Below are 18,615 nucleotides of genomic sequence, written 5' to 3' on the forward strand. Positions count from 1 at the left end.
TCTGGCTCCCAAGCCCATGCTCTTTCAGCTGCTTCGCTGTCCCTGCCTTCTAGGAGCTGACAGTCAATACTGAGTTCCGAGCTGGGTGTCCATAGTTCCAGAGTCTGGTACACTGCCGTCCTGTTATTCATTATAAACCCATTAGGCTGGAAGTTCCCTGAGGGCAGGGAATGAGCCCCCCACCTTCCAGTCTGTAAGCTCATTAAGGGCAGGGTATGTGTTTGCTAATTCTTTGTATTCCAAACTCCTAGTAAGGTCCTCTGCATTCATTCATTCAGTCATATTTACTGAGCACTTCCTGTGTGCAGAGCACTGTACTAAGCGCTTGGGAAGTACAAATCGGCAGCATACAGAGACGGTCCCTACCCGACAATGGGCTCACACACTTAATAAATCCCTTCGATTGATTGATTGTTGGATTCACCCCAGTACTTAGGGCATGGCCTGGCACTCAGTAGGTTTTGAGTCTATGCCAGTAATGAATAATTCTAAAAAATTCTGAATATTTGGATACGATGTAGAAAATATTTATTTCTTGTGTCTCTTAAGCCCCTACTATGTGCCAGGTGCTATACTATGCGCTGGGGTGGGTATACTAGCTAATTGGGTTGGACACGGTCCCTGTCCCATTTGGGGCTCAAAATCTTATCCCCATTTTACGGATGAGGTAACCGAGGCACAGAGACGTGAAGTGACTTGCCCCAGCTCACACAGCAAAGTGGTGGAACCAGGATTAGAACCCAGCATACTGGATAGAGCCCGGAAATGGGAGTCAAAAGATCGTGGGTTCTAATCCCGGCTCTGACACTTGTCTACTGTGTAGCCTGGGGCAAGTCACTTCACTTCTCTGGGCCTCAGTTCCCTCATCTGTAATATGATGATGATGATGATGATGGCATTTATTAAGCACTTACTGTTATGCTTACTATTATTATACTATTATGCTTACTATTATTATTATACTATTATGCTTACTATTATTATACTATTATGGGGAAGCAGCGTGGCTCAGTGGAAAAGAGCCCGGGCTTTGGCGTCAGAGGTCATGGGTTCAAATCCCGGCTCCGCCAATTGTCAGCTGTGTGACTTTGGGCAAGTCACTTCACTTCTCTGTGCCTCAGTTCCCTCATCTGTAAAATGGGGATGAAGACTGTGAGCCCCCAGTGGGACAACATGATCCCCTTGTAACCTCCCCAGTGCATAAAACAGTGCTTTGTACCTAGTAAGCGCTTAATAAATGCCATCATTATTATTATTACTACTATGTGCAAAGCATGGGGATTGAGACTTCGAGCCCTATGTGGGATTTGCTTGTACCCACCCCAGCACGTAGTACAGCGCCCGGAACATAGTAAGTGCTCAACAAATACCATAATACCTGTGTCTCCCCCCCATCTTACCTCCGTTCCCCCCCATCTTACCTCCGTCCCTTCCCCACAGCACCTGTATATATGTATATATGTTTGTACAGATTTATTACTTTATTTATTTATGTATTTTACTTGTACATGGCTATTCTATTTATTTTATTTTGTTAGTATGTTTGGTTTTGTTCTCTGTCTCCCCCTTTTAGACTGTGAGCCCACTGTTGGGTAGGGACTGTCTCTAGATGTTGCCAATTTGTACTTCCCAAGTGCTTAGTACAGTGCCCTGCACACAGTAAGCGCTCAATAAATACGATTGATGATGATAATTATTATTCTGACTCCCGGCCCAGGGTCCAGTCACCAGGCCCCGCCGTCGGGCTCTCCTTCGTGTTCAGAGCGGCTCCGACGGTGACTTCTTCTCCACGCGTGCACGTGGGGCCGGACGGACCGACGTGTGGCCGACCCCTCTCCCATCCTCCCCGTCCCCCACCCCGGGGTGGTCCTGACGGCCCCTTTCTTCGTCTCCCTCCCCCTGTGCAGACGTACATCGGCAGCGTGGTGGTATCTGTGAATCCCTACAGGCCGCTGCCCATTTATTGCCCGGAGAAGGTGGAAGACTACAGGAACCGCAACTTCTACGAGCTCAGCCCGCACATGTGAGTACGCGCCGCCCACCCGGGTTTCCCCCCGGCCGACCGCGTGGCGCGAACCCGCTGACCCCAGCGGGCCGTGAGAGGTCTTCCCCTAGCTGTCATTTTATTGATTTCTACTCATGTCTGTCTCCTCCTCCTAATAATAATAATAATAATAATAATAATAATAATAATAATAATAATAATAATGGCATTTATTAAGCACTTACTATGTGCAAACAGCACCTGTATATATGTATATATGTTTGTACATATTTATTACTTGTACCTATCTATTCTATTTATTTGATTTTGTTAGTATGTTTGGTTTTGTTCTGAGACTGAGCCCCTTCCTTCCTCTCCCCCTCGTCCCCCTCTCCATCCCCCCATCTTACCTCCTTCCCTTCCCCACAGCACCTGTATATATGTATATATGGTTGTACATATTTATTACTCTGTTTATTTATTTATTTATTTATTTATTTTACTTGTGCATTTCTATCCTATTTATTTTATTTTGTTGGTATGTTTGGTTCTGTTCTCTGTCTCCCCCTTTTAGACTGTGAGCCCACTGTTGGGTAAGGACTGTCTCTATGTGTTGCCAATTTGTACTTCCCAAGCGCTTAGTACAGTGCTCTGCACATAGTAAGCACTCAATAAATACGATTGATTGATTGATTGATTGTTCTCTGTCTCCCCCTTTTAGACTGTGAGCCCAATGTTGGGTAGGGACTGTCTCTATATGTGGACTGTCTCTATATGTTGCCGGCTTGTACTTCCCAAGCGCTTAGTACAGTGCTCTGCACACAGTAAGCGCTCAGTAAATACGATTGATTGATTGATTGATTGCAAAGCGCTGTTCTAAGCACTGGGGAGGTTACAAGGTGATCGGGTTGTCCCACGGGGGGCCCACAGTCTTCATCCCCATTTTACAGATGAGGGAACTGAGGCCCAGAGAAGTGAAGTGACTTGCACAAAGTCACACAGCTGACAAGTGGCGGAGCCAGGATTTGAACCCATGACCTCTGACTCCAAAGCCCGGGCTCTTCCCACTGAGCCACGCTGCTTCTCTGTGCATGCAATAGAATTTGAGGGCTTACTGTGTGCAGAGCACTGCACTAAGTGCTGTAGATTGTCAGCTGGTTGTGGGCAGGGAATGCATCTGTTTATTGTTATAGTGTACTCTCCCAAGCGCTCAGTACAGTGCTGTGCACACAGCACTCAATAATATTAATAATAATAATAATTATAATGTGAGAAGCAGCGTGGCTTAATGGAAAGAGCCCGGGCTTGGGAGTCAGAGAGCTTTCATTCATTGTCGTATTTATTGAGTGCTTACTGTGTGGGAAGTACAAGTTGGCAACATATAAAGATGGTTCCTACTCAACAACGGGCTCACAGTTTGTTTCTCTGGGCTTGGGTTCTAATCCTGGCTCTGATACATGTCAGCTGTGAGAGCTTAGGCAAGTCACTTCACTTCTCTGTGTTTCCTTTACCTCATCTGTAGCATGCTGATTAAATGGTATTTGTTAAATGCTTACTATGTGCCAGGCAACACACAGGTAGATAAAACCGAATCAGGTTGGACACAGTCCATGTCCCACTTGGGGCTCACAGTCTTAATCCCCATTTTACAGATGAGGGAACTGAGGCACGGAGAAGTTAAGCGGCTTGCCCAAGGCCACACAGCAGACAAGTGGCAGAGCCGGGATTAGAACCCGTGACTTTCTGCCTCCCAGGACTGTTGCTCTCTCCTCTACACCATGCTGTATCTCCTATCAATCAATCACATTTATTGAGCTCTTACTGTGTGCAGAGCACTGTACTAAGCACTTGGGAAGTACAAGATGGCAACATATAGAGACAGTCCCTACCCATCAGTGGGCTCATAGTCTAAAAGGGGGAGAGTGCCTTTTAGTGCCTTCTACTACAGTGCCTGGCACACATGAAGCGCTTAACAAATACCCCCCCCCCCCAAAAAAATAGAGTCCCTGGAACCATTCCTATGGGAAGAGAATCTGGGACGGTCGTGATGGCTTCTTTTTTGCGGCCAGTCACGGGCCACGGAGAGTGCGTAGGGAATGTTTATTTTAGGGAATCGGCATTACGTGGCTCTCAAAGTCCACAGACCCCGAGGACATCACGGGCCCCGTGACCGGGAACTTCTGAAATGGGGCTGATGTGCGTCCAATTAAATGACATCCACTCCTGGGGAGTCCTTCCCAGACTGAGTCCCTTCCTTCCTCTCCCCCTCGCCCCCCTCTCCATCCCCCCCATCTTACCTCCTTCCCTTCCCCACAGCACCTGTATATATGTATATATGTTTGTACATATTTATTACTCTATTTATTTATTTACTTATTTTACTTGTACATATCTATTCTATTTATTTTATTTTGTTAGTATGTTTGGTTTTGTTCTCTGTCTCCCCCTCTTAGACTGTAAGCCCACTGTTGGGTAGGGACTGTCTCTATATGTTGCCAATTTGTACTTCCCAAGCGCTTAGTACAGTGCTCTGCACATAGTAAGCACTCAATAAATGCGATTGATGATGATGAGGAGGAGGAGGAGTTTTAGGTTTCCTTTTTTGGGGTGGGGGCGGTTTGTGTGTGTGTGTGTGTGTGTGTGTGTGTGTGTGATATTTACTGAACACTTGTTCATTTCATTCATTCAATCATATTTATTGAGCGCTTACTGTGTGCAGAGCACTGTCCTAAGCACTTGGGAAGTACAAGTCAGCGACATATAGAGACAGTCCCCTTCCCAGCAACGGGCTCACAATCAATCAATCAATCAATCAATCAATCGTATTTATTGAGCGCTTACTGTGTGCAGAGCACTGTACTAAGCGCTTGGGAAGTACAAGTTGGCAACATCTAGAGACAGTCCCTACCCAACAGTGGGCTCACGGTCTAAAAGGGGGAGACAGAGAACAAAACCAAACATACTAACAAAATGAAATAAATAGAATAGATATGTACAAGATAAATAAATCGAGTAATAAATATGTACAAACATATATACAGGTGCTGTGGGGAACGGGGAGACAGACAACAAAACAAAACACGTGGACAGGTGACAAGTCGTCAGAACAATGCAGGGCACTGTACTAAGTGCTTGGGAGAGTAAAACACAACAGAATTTGCTCTTCCCCACCTCTCCCTGCCCCACAGCACTTACGTGTGTATCTGTAATTTTATTTATTTATTTATATTGATGTCTGTTTATTTGAATTGATGCCTGTCTCCCCGCCCAGACTGTGAGCCTATTGTGAGCAGGGATTGTCGCTCTTTATTGCTGAATTGTACAGTCACAAGCGCTTAGTGTGGTGCTTTGCACACAGTAAGCGCTCAGTAAATACGACTGAATGAATGAATTGACTAAATGAAAGAACTGATAGATACATTACAGTCTAGATATCTCTGTAACAATCAGGAGACCAACTTTGTGCAGAGCATTGTACTGAGTTTTTGGGAGAGCTACAATAATCTTTGCAGACATGATCACTGCTCTTAAAGAACTTGCAGACTACTGTGTGCGCAGCACTGTGCTGAGTGCTTAGGAGAGGACAGTAGAGTTAGAAGTCACAATCATTGCCCTCAAGAAACTTCCAGTCTTCTGTATAATAATAATAATGGTATTTGTTCAGCGCTTACTATGTGCCAAGCACGTGGCTCAGTGGAAAGAGCCCGGGTTTGGGAGTCAGAGGTCATGGATTCTAATCCCGGCTTTGCTTCTTGTCAGCTGTGGACTTTGGGCAAGTCACTTAACTTCTCTGTGCCTCAGCGACCTCATCTATGTGTTGCCGACTTGTACTTCCCAAGCGCTTAGTACAGTGCTCTGCACACAGTAAGTGCTCAATGAATACGATTGATTGATTGATTGATCTGTAAAATGGGGATTAAGACTGTGAGCCCCACATGGGACAACCTGATTTCCCTGTATCTCCCCCGCCCAGCGCTTAGAACAGTGCTTGGCACATAGTAAGCGCTTAACAAATACCATCATTGCTATTATCATTCTAAGCGCTGGGGGAGATACAAGGTAATCAGGTTGTCCCACGGGGGGCTCACAGTCTTCATCCCCATTTTCTAGATGAGGTAACTGAGGCCCAGAGCAGTGAAATAATAATAATAATCAATCAATCGTATTTATTGAGTGCTTACTATGTGCAGAGCACTGTACTAAGCGCTTATAATAATAATGGCATTTAGTAAGTGCTTACTATGTGCAAAGCACTGTTCTAAGCACTGGGGAGGTTACTGGTCAGGTTGTCCCACGTGGGGCTCACAGTTTTTATCCCCATTTTCCAGGTGAGGTAACTGAGGCCCAGAGAAGTGAAGTGACTTGCCCAAAGTCACACAGCTGACAAGTGGCGGAGCCGGCCTCTTTTAGACTGTGAGCCCACTGTTGGGTAGGGACCGTCTCTATATGTTGCCAACTTGTACTTCCCAAGCGCTGAGTCCAGTGCTCTGCACCCAGTAAGCGCTCAATAAATACGATTGATTGATTGATTGATTGATTGAACCCACGACGTCTGACTCCAAAGCCCGGGCTCTTTCCACTGAGCCGCGCTGGGGATCTGTCTGTTAGTCCTCCAGGCAGCTGGGCGAATGTGTGAGAGGGACGGGGCCCATGAGCCAACAAGGTGTGTCCGGCGGCTGGAATGTGATCTGTTGTGGGAGCGGCTGCCCCCGAGACCCAGCCACGAAGCAGAGCGAAGCAGACCAGGCTGGGCCAAGTCAGTGCTCTGCACACAGTAAGCGCTCAATAAATACGATTGAATGGATGAATGAATGAACGTCTCTCTCCCCCTTCTAGCCTGTGAGCCCGCTGTTGGGTAGGGACCATCTCTAGATGTTGCCAACCTGGACTTCCCAAGCGCTTAGTACAGTGCTCTGCACGCAGTAAGCACTCAATAAATACGATTGAATGAATGAATGAACCAGTACCACAATATTACTCTATTTATTTATTTTATTTGTACATATTTATTCTATTTATTTTATTTTGTTAATATGTTTTGTTTCATTGTCCGTCTCCCCCTTCTAGACTGTGAGCCCGCTATTGGGTAGGGACCGTCTCTAGATGTTGCCGACCTGGACTTCCCAATCGCTTAGTCCAGTGCTCTGCACGCAGTAAGCGCTCAATAAATACGATTGAATGAATGAATGAACCAGTACCACAATATTACTCTATTTATTTATTTTATTTGTACATATTTATTCTATTTATTTCATTTTGTTCATATGTTTTGTTTCGTTGTCCGTCTCCCCCTTCTAGACTGTGAGCCCGCTATTGGGTAGGGACCGTCTCTAGATGTTGCCAACCTGGACTTCCCAAGCGCTTAGTACAGTGCTCTGCACACAGTAAGCGCTCAATAAATACGATTGAATGAATGAATGAACGAATGAACGTCTGTCTCCCGCTTCTAGTCTGTGAGCCTGCTGTTGGGTAGGGACTGTCTCTAGATGTTGCCAACTTGGACTTCCCAAGCGCTTAGTACAGTGCTGTGCACACAGTAAGTGCTCAATAAATACGATTGAATGAATGAATGCATGAATGAATATCTGTCTCCCCCTTCTAGACTGTGAGCCCACTGTTGGGTAGGGACCGTCTCTCTATGTTGCCAACCTGGACTTCCCAAGCGCTTAGTACAGTGCTCTGCACACAGTAAGTGCTCAATAAATACGATTGAATGAATGAAATGAAGAGAAACCCAGCAGGCCCAGGACACGGGCGGGGGACTCACCATCCTTCACAAGGAACCAAAGCGGTTTGGAGCAGCATGACCTTGTGGAAAAGATGCTGGGCCTGGGGGTCCGAGGTCCTGGGTTCTAATCCTGACTCTGCCTCTTACCTGCTATGTGACCTTGGGCAAGTCACCTCACTTCTCTGGGCCTCAGTTTCCTCCTCTGTAAAATGGGAAGGAGAAGCGGCGTGGCCTAGGGGCCAGAGCCCTGGCTTGGGAGTCAGAAAGACCTCGGATCTAATCCCAGCTCCGCCACTTGTCTGCTGTGTGACCTAGGGCAAGTCACTTCACTTGTCTGCGGTGTGACTTTGGGCAAGTCACATTCTCTGTGCCTCAGTTACCTCATCTGCAATAATAATAATAACAATAATGATAAGTTGTACTTCCCAAGCGCTTAGTACAGTGTTCTGCACACAGTAAGTGCTCAATAAATATGATTGAATGAATGAATAATAATGGCATTTATTAAGCACTTACTATGTGCTCAGCACTGTTCTAAGCGCTGGGGAGGTTACAGGGTGATCAGGTTGTCCCACAGAGGGGCTCACAGTCTTAATCCCCATTTGACAGATGAGGTAACTAAGGCACAGAGAAGTGAAGTGACTTGCCCAAAATCACACAGCTGACAATTGGCGGAGCCGGGATTTGGACCCGTGAGCTCTGACTCCAAAGCCCGGGCTCTTTCCACTGAGCCACGCTGCTTCTGCAAAATGGGGATTAAGACTGTGAGCCCCATGTGGGACAACCTGATTACCTTGTATTCCCTCTAACACTTAGAACAGTGCGTGGCACATAGTAAGCGCTTAACATGCCATCGTTATTATTATTATTGTTTTCTGGACCTCAGTTCACTCACCTGTAAATGGGACTGAAGACTGTGAGCTTCACATGGGGCAGGGACTGCATCCAAACTGATTAGCTTTTATCTACCCCAGCGCTTAGAATAGCACTTGATGCATAGTAAGCGCTTAACAAATGCCATCGTAATAATAACAATGGCATTTGTTAAGCGCTTACTATGTGGAAAGCACTGTTCTAAGCACTGGGGTGGTTACAGGGTGATCAGGTTGTCCCATGGGGGGCTCACAGTCTTAATCCCCATTTTACAGGTGGGATAACGGAGGCCCAGAGAAGTTAAGTGACTTGCCCAAAGTCACACAGCTGACAGTTGGCAGAGCCGGGATTTGAACCGATTACCTCTGACTCCAAAGCCCGGGCTCTTTCCACTGAGCCACGCTGCTTCTCTTATTGTCATCATCTTCTCTCATTATCTTATTATTCTATCAGATCTGACACGTAGACACTTAACCCCATAATCAATCAATCAATCGTATTTATTGAACGCTTACTTTGTGCAGAGCACTGTACTAAGCGCTTGGGAAGTCCAAGTTGGCAACATATAGAGACAGTCCCTACCCAGCAGTGGGCTCACAGTCTAAAAGGGGGGAGACAGAGAACAAAACCAAACATACTAACAAAATAAATAGAATAGATATGTACAAGTAATTACTTCGGGGCTTGGGCAGGAAGCGTGGATCGGAAGTCAGCGGATGTAGCAGATGTGTGTGTTCAGAATTCCCTGTCTGGAAATGTCCTTTTTGCCATTTTGGAGTTGGTTGGGAGCGGGGGGGCCCCGGGGAGAGGGAGGGTTCTCTCCTACTGTTTTCTCTGAAAAGACAAAGACACCCACGGCGTGAGGTAGAGGATGCAGGAGGCTTGTGTGACCTCAAGATCTGGGGCCGGAAGGAGTGGGCCGGAGGACTTGAAAGAGCCCGTGGAAGTGAAAAAGGGACGGGAAATCGGCTGGCAGGAAGTGGAAGGAAATTCCAAGCAGGAAGTAGAAGGAAATTCCTGATTGAGAGGACAAACACAGTGAAGCGTCGATGACCGCGCCCAAGGCTGTGCTTAGGAGGGACCCGAGCCAGTCGATGTGATGGAGCTCCTGGGGAAGTGCATTCAATCAATCAGTCAATCGTATTTATTGAGCGCTTACTATGTGCAGAGCACTGTACTAAGCGCTTGGGAAGTACAAATTGGCAACACATAGAGACAGTCCCTACCCAACAGTGGGCTCACAGTCTGAAAGGGGGAGACAGAGAACAGAACCAAACATACCAACAAAATAAAATAAATAGGATAGAAATGTACAAGTAAAATAAATAAATAGAGTAATAAATATGTACAACCATATATACAGGTGCTATGGGGAAGGGAAGGAGGTAAGATGGGGGGATGGAGAGGGGGATGAGGGGGAGAGGAAGGAAGGGGAGGCACATTCCACCGCTAATAGTAATTTTGGTAGTTGTTAAGCGCTTACTATATGCCAGGCACTGTGCTAAACTCTGGGAGAATACAGGCAAATTAGATTTGATGATGATGATGGCATTTGTTAAGCGCTTACTATGTGCGAAGCACTGTTCTAAGCGCTGGGGGGGATACAAGGTGATCAGTTGTCCCACGTGAGGCTCACAGTCTTAATCCCCATTTTACAGATGAGGGGACTGAGGCACAGAGAAGTTAAGTGTCTTGCCCAAAGTCACACAGCTGACAAGTGGCGGAGCCGGGATTCGAACCCATGACCTCTGACTCCAAAGCCCGGGCTCTTTCCACTGAGCCACGCCGCTTCTCTACACCACACGGGGCTCATCCTCTCCATCCCCATTTTCCAGATGAGGGAACTGAGGCCCAGAGAAGTGAAGTGACTTGCCCAAGGTCACACAGCAGACAAATTGGTGGAGCCGGGATGAAAACCCATGGCCTTCAGACTCCCAGGCCTGGGCTCTAACCTCTATGCCATGCTGCTTCTGAGGGTGGGCTTGGGAGTCAGAGGTCGTGGGTTCGAATCCCAGCTCCGCCACTTATCAGCCGTGTGACCTGGGGCAAGTCACTTAATTTCTCTGAGCCTCAGTTCCCTCATCTGTAAAATGGGGATGAAGACTGTGAGCCCCATGGGGTACAACCTGATCACCTTGTATCCCTCCCCAGCGCTTGAAACAGAGCTTCACACATAGTAAGCGCTTAACAAATACCACCATTATTATTATTATTAATCACTCTTACATGTCTATGTAATAATAATTGCAGTATCAGTTAGGTGCTTTCTATGCGCTAAGCACTGGAATGGTTATAAGACAGTTGGTTTGGAAACAGTCCCTGTCCCACCGGGGCTCACCGTCTTAGGGGGAGGGAGAACAGGGATTGAACCCCCATTTTACAGAGGAGGAAACTGAGGCCCAGAGAAGTGAAGTGACCTGCCCAAGGTCACGCAGCAAACAAGAGGTGGAGCTGGGATAAGAACCCAGGTCCTCCGACTCCCAGTCCTGGACTGAAGCAGTGTAGCTCAGTGGAAAGAGCCCGGGCTTTGGAGTCAGAGGTCATGGGTTCGAATCCTGGCTCCGCCACATGTCTGCTGTGTGACCTTGGGCAAGTCACTTAACTTCTCTGAGCCTCAGTTCCCTCATCTGTAAAATGGGGTTTGACTGTGAGCCCCAGGTGGGACAACCTGATCACATTGTATCCCCCCCAGCTCTTAGAACAGTGCTTTGCACATAGTAAGCGCTTAACAAATGCCATTATTATTATTATTATTATTATTATTATATTCCTTAGACCAGATGAAAGCCCTGTTTGGGACAGAATCTGTGTCTGTCTTGCGCAAGGGTGACACACAAATTCGTGACTGTTCCATATTTTTCCTGTTTACTTGTTTTGATATCTGTCTCCCCCCATCTAGACTGTAAGCCTGTTGTGGGTAGGGATTGTCTCTTTTTATTGCTGTATTTTATTTTCCAAGCATTTAATACAGTGCTCTGCACACAGTAAGCCCCCCTGCCCTACCTCCTTCCCCTCCCCACAGCACTTGTATATATTTGTACAGACTTATTACTCTATTTACTTGTGCATATTTACTATTCTATTTATTTTGTTAATGATGTGCATATAGCTATAATTCTACTTGTTCTGACAATTTTGACACCTGTCTACATGTTTTGTTTTGTTGTCTGTCTCCCCCTTCTAGACTGTGAGCCCGTTGTTGGGTAGGGACCGTCTCTAAATGTTGTCGACTTGTACTTCCCAAGCGCGTACTACAGTGCTCTGCACACAGTAAGTGCTCAATAAATGCGATTGAATGAATGAATGAATGAAAGTAAGCGCTCAAAAAATATGAATGAATGAATGATCTTGTATTCACCCCAGCACTCAGCACAGTGCTTGGAACGTAGTAAGCTCTTAACAAATACCACAGTTATTATAGGAATATTTTTATTTGGATTTCCACTTGCCTATTCAGTGACTCGTTCTGATGTAGTTGAACTGTTTCCCTTCAAATCCTTTCATTTCCACGCTCAGTAAACGATTTCTGTCCGTCGGTCTTCCTTGGGCTTAATTTAGAGTTTTTTCCTCAGAGAGTGCTCAGTCACTACCGCTGATGGATGATTGATTGATTGACTAGAAGAATGGGAATTGATTTTTCAGTCCCGCAATCTATCAACGGCATTTATTGAGCGCTTACTATGTGTAGAGAGGTGGGCAACATAGAAGCAGCATGTTGTAGTGAATAGAGCACCAGCCTGAGAGTCAGAGATCATGGGATCTAATCCCTGCTCCACCATTTGTCTGCTGGGTGACCTTGGACAAGTCGCTTAACTTCTCTGTGCCTCAGTTACCTCATATAAAAAATGGGAATTAAGAGTGAAGCCCCCTCCTTCCTCTCCCCCTCCTCCCCCTCTCCATTCCCACCACCTTACCTCCTTCCCTTCCCCACATCACCTGTATATATGTTTGTACGTATTTATAGCTATTTATTTTACTTGTACATATTCTATTTATTTTATTTTGTTAATATGTTTTGTTTTGTTCTCTGTCTCCCCCTTCTAGACTGTGAGCCCACTGTTGGGTAGGGACCGTCTCTATATGTTGCCAACTTGGACTTCCCAAGCGCTTAGTCCAGTGCTCTGCACACAGTAAGCGCTCAATAAATACGATTGAATGAGTGAATGAATGAAGAGTGTGAGCCCAGTATGGGACAGAGGCTGTGTCCAACCTAATTAACTTGTGTCTAACTCTGAACTCCTTTATGGTCTGGAATTAAGTCTACACCTGGAACTATCAAGGCCTTAATCGTTTTTTTTTTTCTTTTTTGCCTGTTGTGGGCAGGGTTTGTCTCTCTTTGTTGCTGAACTGTACTTTCCAAGCGCTTAGTAAAGTGCTCTGCATACAGTAAGCGCTCAGTAAATACGATTGAATGAATGAACCACTGGAGGTTCTTGAGGAGTGGAGAGACGTGGAGTGAATGATTTTTGTAGAAAAATGATCCGGGCAGCAGAGTGAAGGATGGACCGGAGTGGGGAGGGACGGGAGGCAGGGAGGTCAAGCGCTTAGTACAGTGCTCTGCACATAGTAAGCGCTCAATAAATACGATTGATTGATTGAGGAGGCTGATGCAGTCATCAAGGCGGGTTAGGATGAACGTTTGGATCAGCGAAGTAGCAGTTTGGATGGAGAGGGAAGGGCAGATTTTCATGACGTTGTGAAGGTTTGAACCGACAGGATTTGGTGACGGGTTGAATATGTAGGTCGAAGGGGAGAGAGAGAGATGAGTCAAAGAAAACGTTAAGGTTGTGGGCTTGTGAGACGGGAAGGATGACCGTGATGTCTACAGGCCGGGGGGCTTTTATAATTCGTTGACGTCGTACGATGAGTGTAGATAGATGAGGAAACTTCTGTGAGAGAGGGAACTCCTGGATTTCCCTGATTTCCTCCCAGAGACGTAACCGCCCCCGAAGTGCCAGTTGTTCGTGGGCAAGTAGCATCTTGCTTTCAGTAGCGTCAGCGTTTGGGATCGGGGTCTGGCCGCGGAGATGGTTTTGTGGAATTTGGGGGAGAGTTTAGGAACCCGCACAGCTCAGCTAACAGCGGGCGGCCCAGCCCCGCTGATCAAGGTCCACGTCACTGACTTTCCTGGAAGCAGAACGTCTGACCACGGGCCGGTCCCACCCTCCCCACCCCTCCAGGGAATGTTGGGAAATGAGAAGCTCCTCCGCCTTCATTCTCGTAGCCGGGAAGGGTTACACGGCGCTCTGATCCGCCTGGAGACCTCCCATCCATTCATTCAGTCGTATTTATTGAGCACTTACTGTGTGCAAAGCACTGTGCTAATACTGATGATGGCATTGGGTAAGCGCTTACTATGTGACTGGCATTGTACTAGGCGCTGGGGTGGATACAGAGCAAATCAAGTTGGATACGGTCCCTGTCCCACGTGGGGTTCACAGTCTCTGTCCCCATTTTGCAGATGAGGTAACTGAGGCACAGAGAAGTGTCCAGGGTCAGGGAGAGTACAATAGAGAGAAGCAGCGTGGCTCGGTGGAAAGAGCCCGGGCTTGGGAGTCAGAGGTCGTGGGTTCTAATCTAGGCCCCACCACTTGTCGGCTGTGTGACTTTGGGCAAGTCACTTCACTTCTCCGTGCCTCAGTTACCTCATCTGGAAAATGGGGATGAAGACTGTGAGCCCCACGTGGGACAACCTGATCACCTTGTATCCCCCCAGCGCTTAGAACAGTGCTTGGCACAGAGTAAGCGCTTAACAAATGCCATCATTATTATTAATAGAACAATGAACCGACACATTCCCTGCCCACAGTGAGATTACAGTCTAGAGCGGGAGACAGACCCAGTGGAGGGAGAGCTGGAACATGCGGTCTCTGACTCAGTCAGTCAATCGTATTTATTGAGTGCTTACTTACCGTGTGCAGAGCACTGGACTAAGTGCTTGGGAGAGGACAGTATATAACAGACACATTCCTGCTCACAGTGAGCTTCCAGTCTAGACAAGGAGGTGGACAGGAATGCTTCTCGGGCCATTGGGTCGGTGGGGGCCTGAGGATTAGGGGTCTGGGTTCCCTCCTCCTGCGTGTGGATCCATATGGATCTTTTTCTTTTTTTGAAGAGATCGCCGCTCTGCGGCATCTGGTGACGCCCGAACCTGGGACCCTCCGCGCCAGAACCTCCCATCCCGAGCGTGTGTGTCCCCTGGGCTGGGCAAGGAGAAGATTCATTAAATAATGATAATAATGGTGGTATTTTTTAAGCGCTTGCTATGTGCCAGGCACTATATTAAGTGTTTTGATCGATAGGAGCAAATCAGGTCGGTCACAGCAACGAGTGAGAGTGGAGGGATATTTCCGGGGATCATTTTCTGTCAGCGTCCGTCGACGTCTGGCCTGCCCCTCATCATCATCATCAATCGTATTTATTGAGCGCTTACTATGTGCAGAGCACTGTACTAAGCGCTTGGGAAGTACAAATTGGCAACATATAGAGACAGTCCCCACCCAACAGTGGGCTCACAGTCTGAAAGGGGGAGACAGAGAACAAAACCAAACATACTAACAAAATAAAATAAATAGGATAGATATGTACAAGTAAAATAAATAAATAAATAGAGTAATAAATATGTACAAACATATATACATATATACAAGTGCTGTGGGGAAGGGAAGGACGTAAGATGGGGGGATGGAGAGGGGGACGAGGGGGAGAGGAAGGAAGGGGCTCGGTCTGGGAAGGCCTCCTGGAGGAGGTGAGCTCTCAGCAGGGCCTTGAAGGGAGGAAGAGAGCTAGCTTGGCCCCTCGGGGGGCCGGCCGGCTGACCGGTTCTCCCTCAAGTCGTCCTGGGGCGGGAACCGGGCCGGCAGCAGCGAGAGTCCAGTCATTTCCCCCGGGAGAACCGGCTGGCAGCCCCGTTCAGCTGCAAGGGACTGTGAGTCACCTCCCAACATGCTCAGTCCCCTCAGAGCGCGTGCTTTCCCCCGTGTCCCACCACAGCACATAACCTCCCCCTGTGTACTGCTACAGCACGCACCCTCCCATCCCGTGTACCACCGCAGCATGTGCCTTCCCCTGTGTGTACTGCCACAACCTCTAACTCCCTCCCATCGATGGCTGCAGCATGTATCGTCGCCCCCATGTTCCACCACAGCACGTGCTTTTTACCTGTGTACTGCCGCAGTGCTTAACTTTTTCCTGTGTACCATCACGGCCCAGACTCTCCCCCCGTATACCACCACAGCACATGTCTTTCGCCTGTATACCACCACAGTGCATAACTTTCTGCTGTATACCACTACAGCACGGACCCTCCCTCCGTGTACCGCCGCAGCACGTGCCCGTCTGGGGAACACGTGTCGTGTGGTCGGAAGAAGGGGGGTGCGCCCGCATCCTGGGGTGCGTGTTCCAATGCGGGCTTCCCCGGGAGTGGGGGTCTCCTGGGGGAGTGGAGGGAGGGCGAGGGAGAGGGAGGCAGGGGAAAGCCAGGCCCCAGGGGCGGGGCGGGTGGCAAGCACAGCGCTGACACGCTCAGAAAATAACCCGAAGCAGATGGCTGGCTCACGTCTCCGGCTCGGAATGCTCTGCAGATGCCCGGAGCCACGGTGATTATACGGTGGTTTCGGGGAGAGGCCCGAGGCCCAGGTTGCCTTGGCCAGAGGCAAACCCCGGCCTCCCATCTTGGAAGAAGTAGGACGTCAGAGTTGCAGTACTTGCTGAGCGCGTGTTCTGTACCAAGCACTGCTCTAAGCCCCTATGGGGTGCGAAGCGCTAGGAGAGATACAAGCTAATCAGGTCGGACACAGTCCCTGACCCACGTGGGGCTCCTCGGAGTCTAAGGGGAGGGAGAACACGGATTGAATCCCCATTTTGCCAATGAGGAAACTGAGGAAGCGAGAAGCTAAGTGGCTTGCCCGAGGTCACACAGCACACAGATGGTGGAGCGAGGATTAATAATGAAAACTGTGATATTTGTTAAGCGCTTACTCTGTGCCAGGCACTGCACTAAGTGCTGGGGTGGATACAAGCAAATGAGATTGGACACAGTCCCTGTCGTAGAGGAGCTCACAGCCTTAATTCCCACTTTACAGGTGAGGGAACTGAGGCCCAAAGAAGTGAAGTGGCTTGCCAAAGTCACACAGCAGACAGAAGGTAGAGTCTGGGATAAGAACCCAGGCCCCTTGATCCCCAACCTTGGACTTTTCCCAATAGGCCACACAAATTATGTATTTGAAACTATTTTATGTATATCAATGTCTTTCTCCCCCTCTAGACTGTGAGCTCCTTGTGGGCAGGGAAGGCTTATACCAACTCCATTGTATTGTACTCTCCTTATTGTACAGTGCTCTGCACACAGTAAGCACTTAATAAATGCTATTGAATACTCTCCTAAGTGCTTAGTACAGTACTCTGCACCCAGTAAGCACTCATCTGTAAAAAAAAAAAAAAGGGGATTAAGACTATGAGTCCCAAATGGGACAGGGACTGTGTCCGACCTGAATAGCTTCTATCTACTCCAGCACTTAGTACAGTGCCTGGTACATGGTAAATGTTTAACGAATACCATGAAAGCATAAATAAATAAATCAGATCGACAGTGATGATGATGGGGATGGGATGGTGAGCCAGCTATAAGTGAGTCAGGCCCGGCATTGAGGTGGGAAAACTGTGAGGGGTAGTCTTGTGTTGGCAGCGGTGAGTTCAGAAAGGGTAACGGTTTCTCCCACCTGGCAGTGGCTGGGGAGAGATGGGAAATTGGAAATTCCCTTCACGTCCGAATTCTGCTAAAGGACCCCCTAAGCTCACCTATTCCAGGAGGCCTTCCCAGACTGAGCCCCCTTTTTCCTCTCCTCCTCCCCATCCCTCCGCCCTACCTCCTTCCCCTCCCCACAGCACCTGTATATATATTTGTACAGACTTATTACTCTATTTATTTTACTTGTACATATTTACTATTCATTTTGTTAATGATGTGCATATAGCTTTAATTCTATTTGTTCTGACTTTTTTGACACCTGTCTACCTGTTTTGTTTTGTGGCCTGTCTCCCCTTTCTAGACTGTGAGCCCGTTGTTGGGTAGGGACCGTCTCTACATGTTGCCGACTTGTACTTCCCAAGCGCTTAGTACAGTGCTCTGCACATAATAAGCGCTCAATCAATACGATTTAATGAATGAATGAATGAATGAATGCCCACTTTTCCTCCAGGAGTGCCCTCACCTCCGAGGGGCCCAGACTTCTGGACCCCCCTCTCTTTCTCCACCCCAGGAACTGTTAATGGTTCACGGGAGGATTTTGGTCTGGAAGCAGGACTCGCACTGGCTTCCCACCAGTTGTGGTTCGGTGGTTCCACCCCGACTCCAGCTTTCCATGGAGTCATTTCCTCACCACAAGCAAGAGGCCTTGGTAGCCCGTCGGGCTGGTCGTGGTGGTGGCGAGCCTGGCTTTTCCCTGCCCTCTCACAGTAAGATGGAAGGATAAGCTTTTACTGCAATCTCCAGACTGTGAGCTCATTGTGGGCAGGGAATGCATCTGTTTATAGTTAGAGTGTCCACTCCCAAGCGCTTCATTCAGTGCTTTGCACACCATAAGCGCTCAGGAAATACGATGGAATGAACTGCAATAAAATCCAACTGTTGTGGAAGCATTGTTTCCCCTCAGCTTCACAGATGCTGTCCTCTCCTGGTTCTCCTCCTAGCTCTCTGGCCGTTCATTCACCATCATCAATCATATTTATTGAGCGCTTACTATGTGCAGAGCACTGTACTAAGCGCTTGGGAAGTACAAATTGGCAACATATAGAGACAGTCCCTACCCAACAGTGGGCTCATTCTCAGTCTCTTTCGTGGGATCATTCATTCATTTAAAATCATATTTGTTGAGTGCTTACTGTGTGCAGAGCACTGTACGGAGTGCTTGGAAAATACAATTCAGCAACTCTGCCTCCCATCCCCTAAATGTGAGCGTCTCTCAAGGTTCAGTTCTGGGTCCCCTTCTCTTATCCATCTACACCCACTCCCTTGGAGAACTCATTTGCT

The 18,615-nt window shown here is 47.8% G+C and overlaps 1 protein-coding gene across 1 annotated transcript in view; it reads left to right on the top strand.

Moving 5' to 3' along the window:
* Positions 1-18,615, top strand: part of MYO1B (myosin IB) — a 133,100-nt gene that overhangs the window by 36,741 nt on the left and 77,744 nt on the right. The window contains exon 3 of the mRNA XM_038749280.1: positions 1,908-2,023. Within this exon, the coding sequence (XP_038605208.1) occupies positions 1,908-2,023 (116 nt within the window). The remainder of the gene's footprint in view (positions 1-1,907; positions 2,024-18,615) is intronic.

The sequence above is a fragment of the Tachyglossus aculeatus genome, chromosome 7 (genome assembly GCF_015852505.1).
Source record: "Tachyglossus aculeatus isolate mTacAcu1 chromosome 7, mTacAcu1.pri, whole genome shotgun sequence".
NCBI lineage: Eukaryota > Metazoa > Chordata > Mammalia > Monotremata > Tachyglossidae > Tachyglossus > Tachyglossus aculeatus.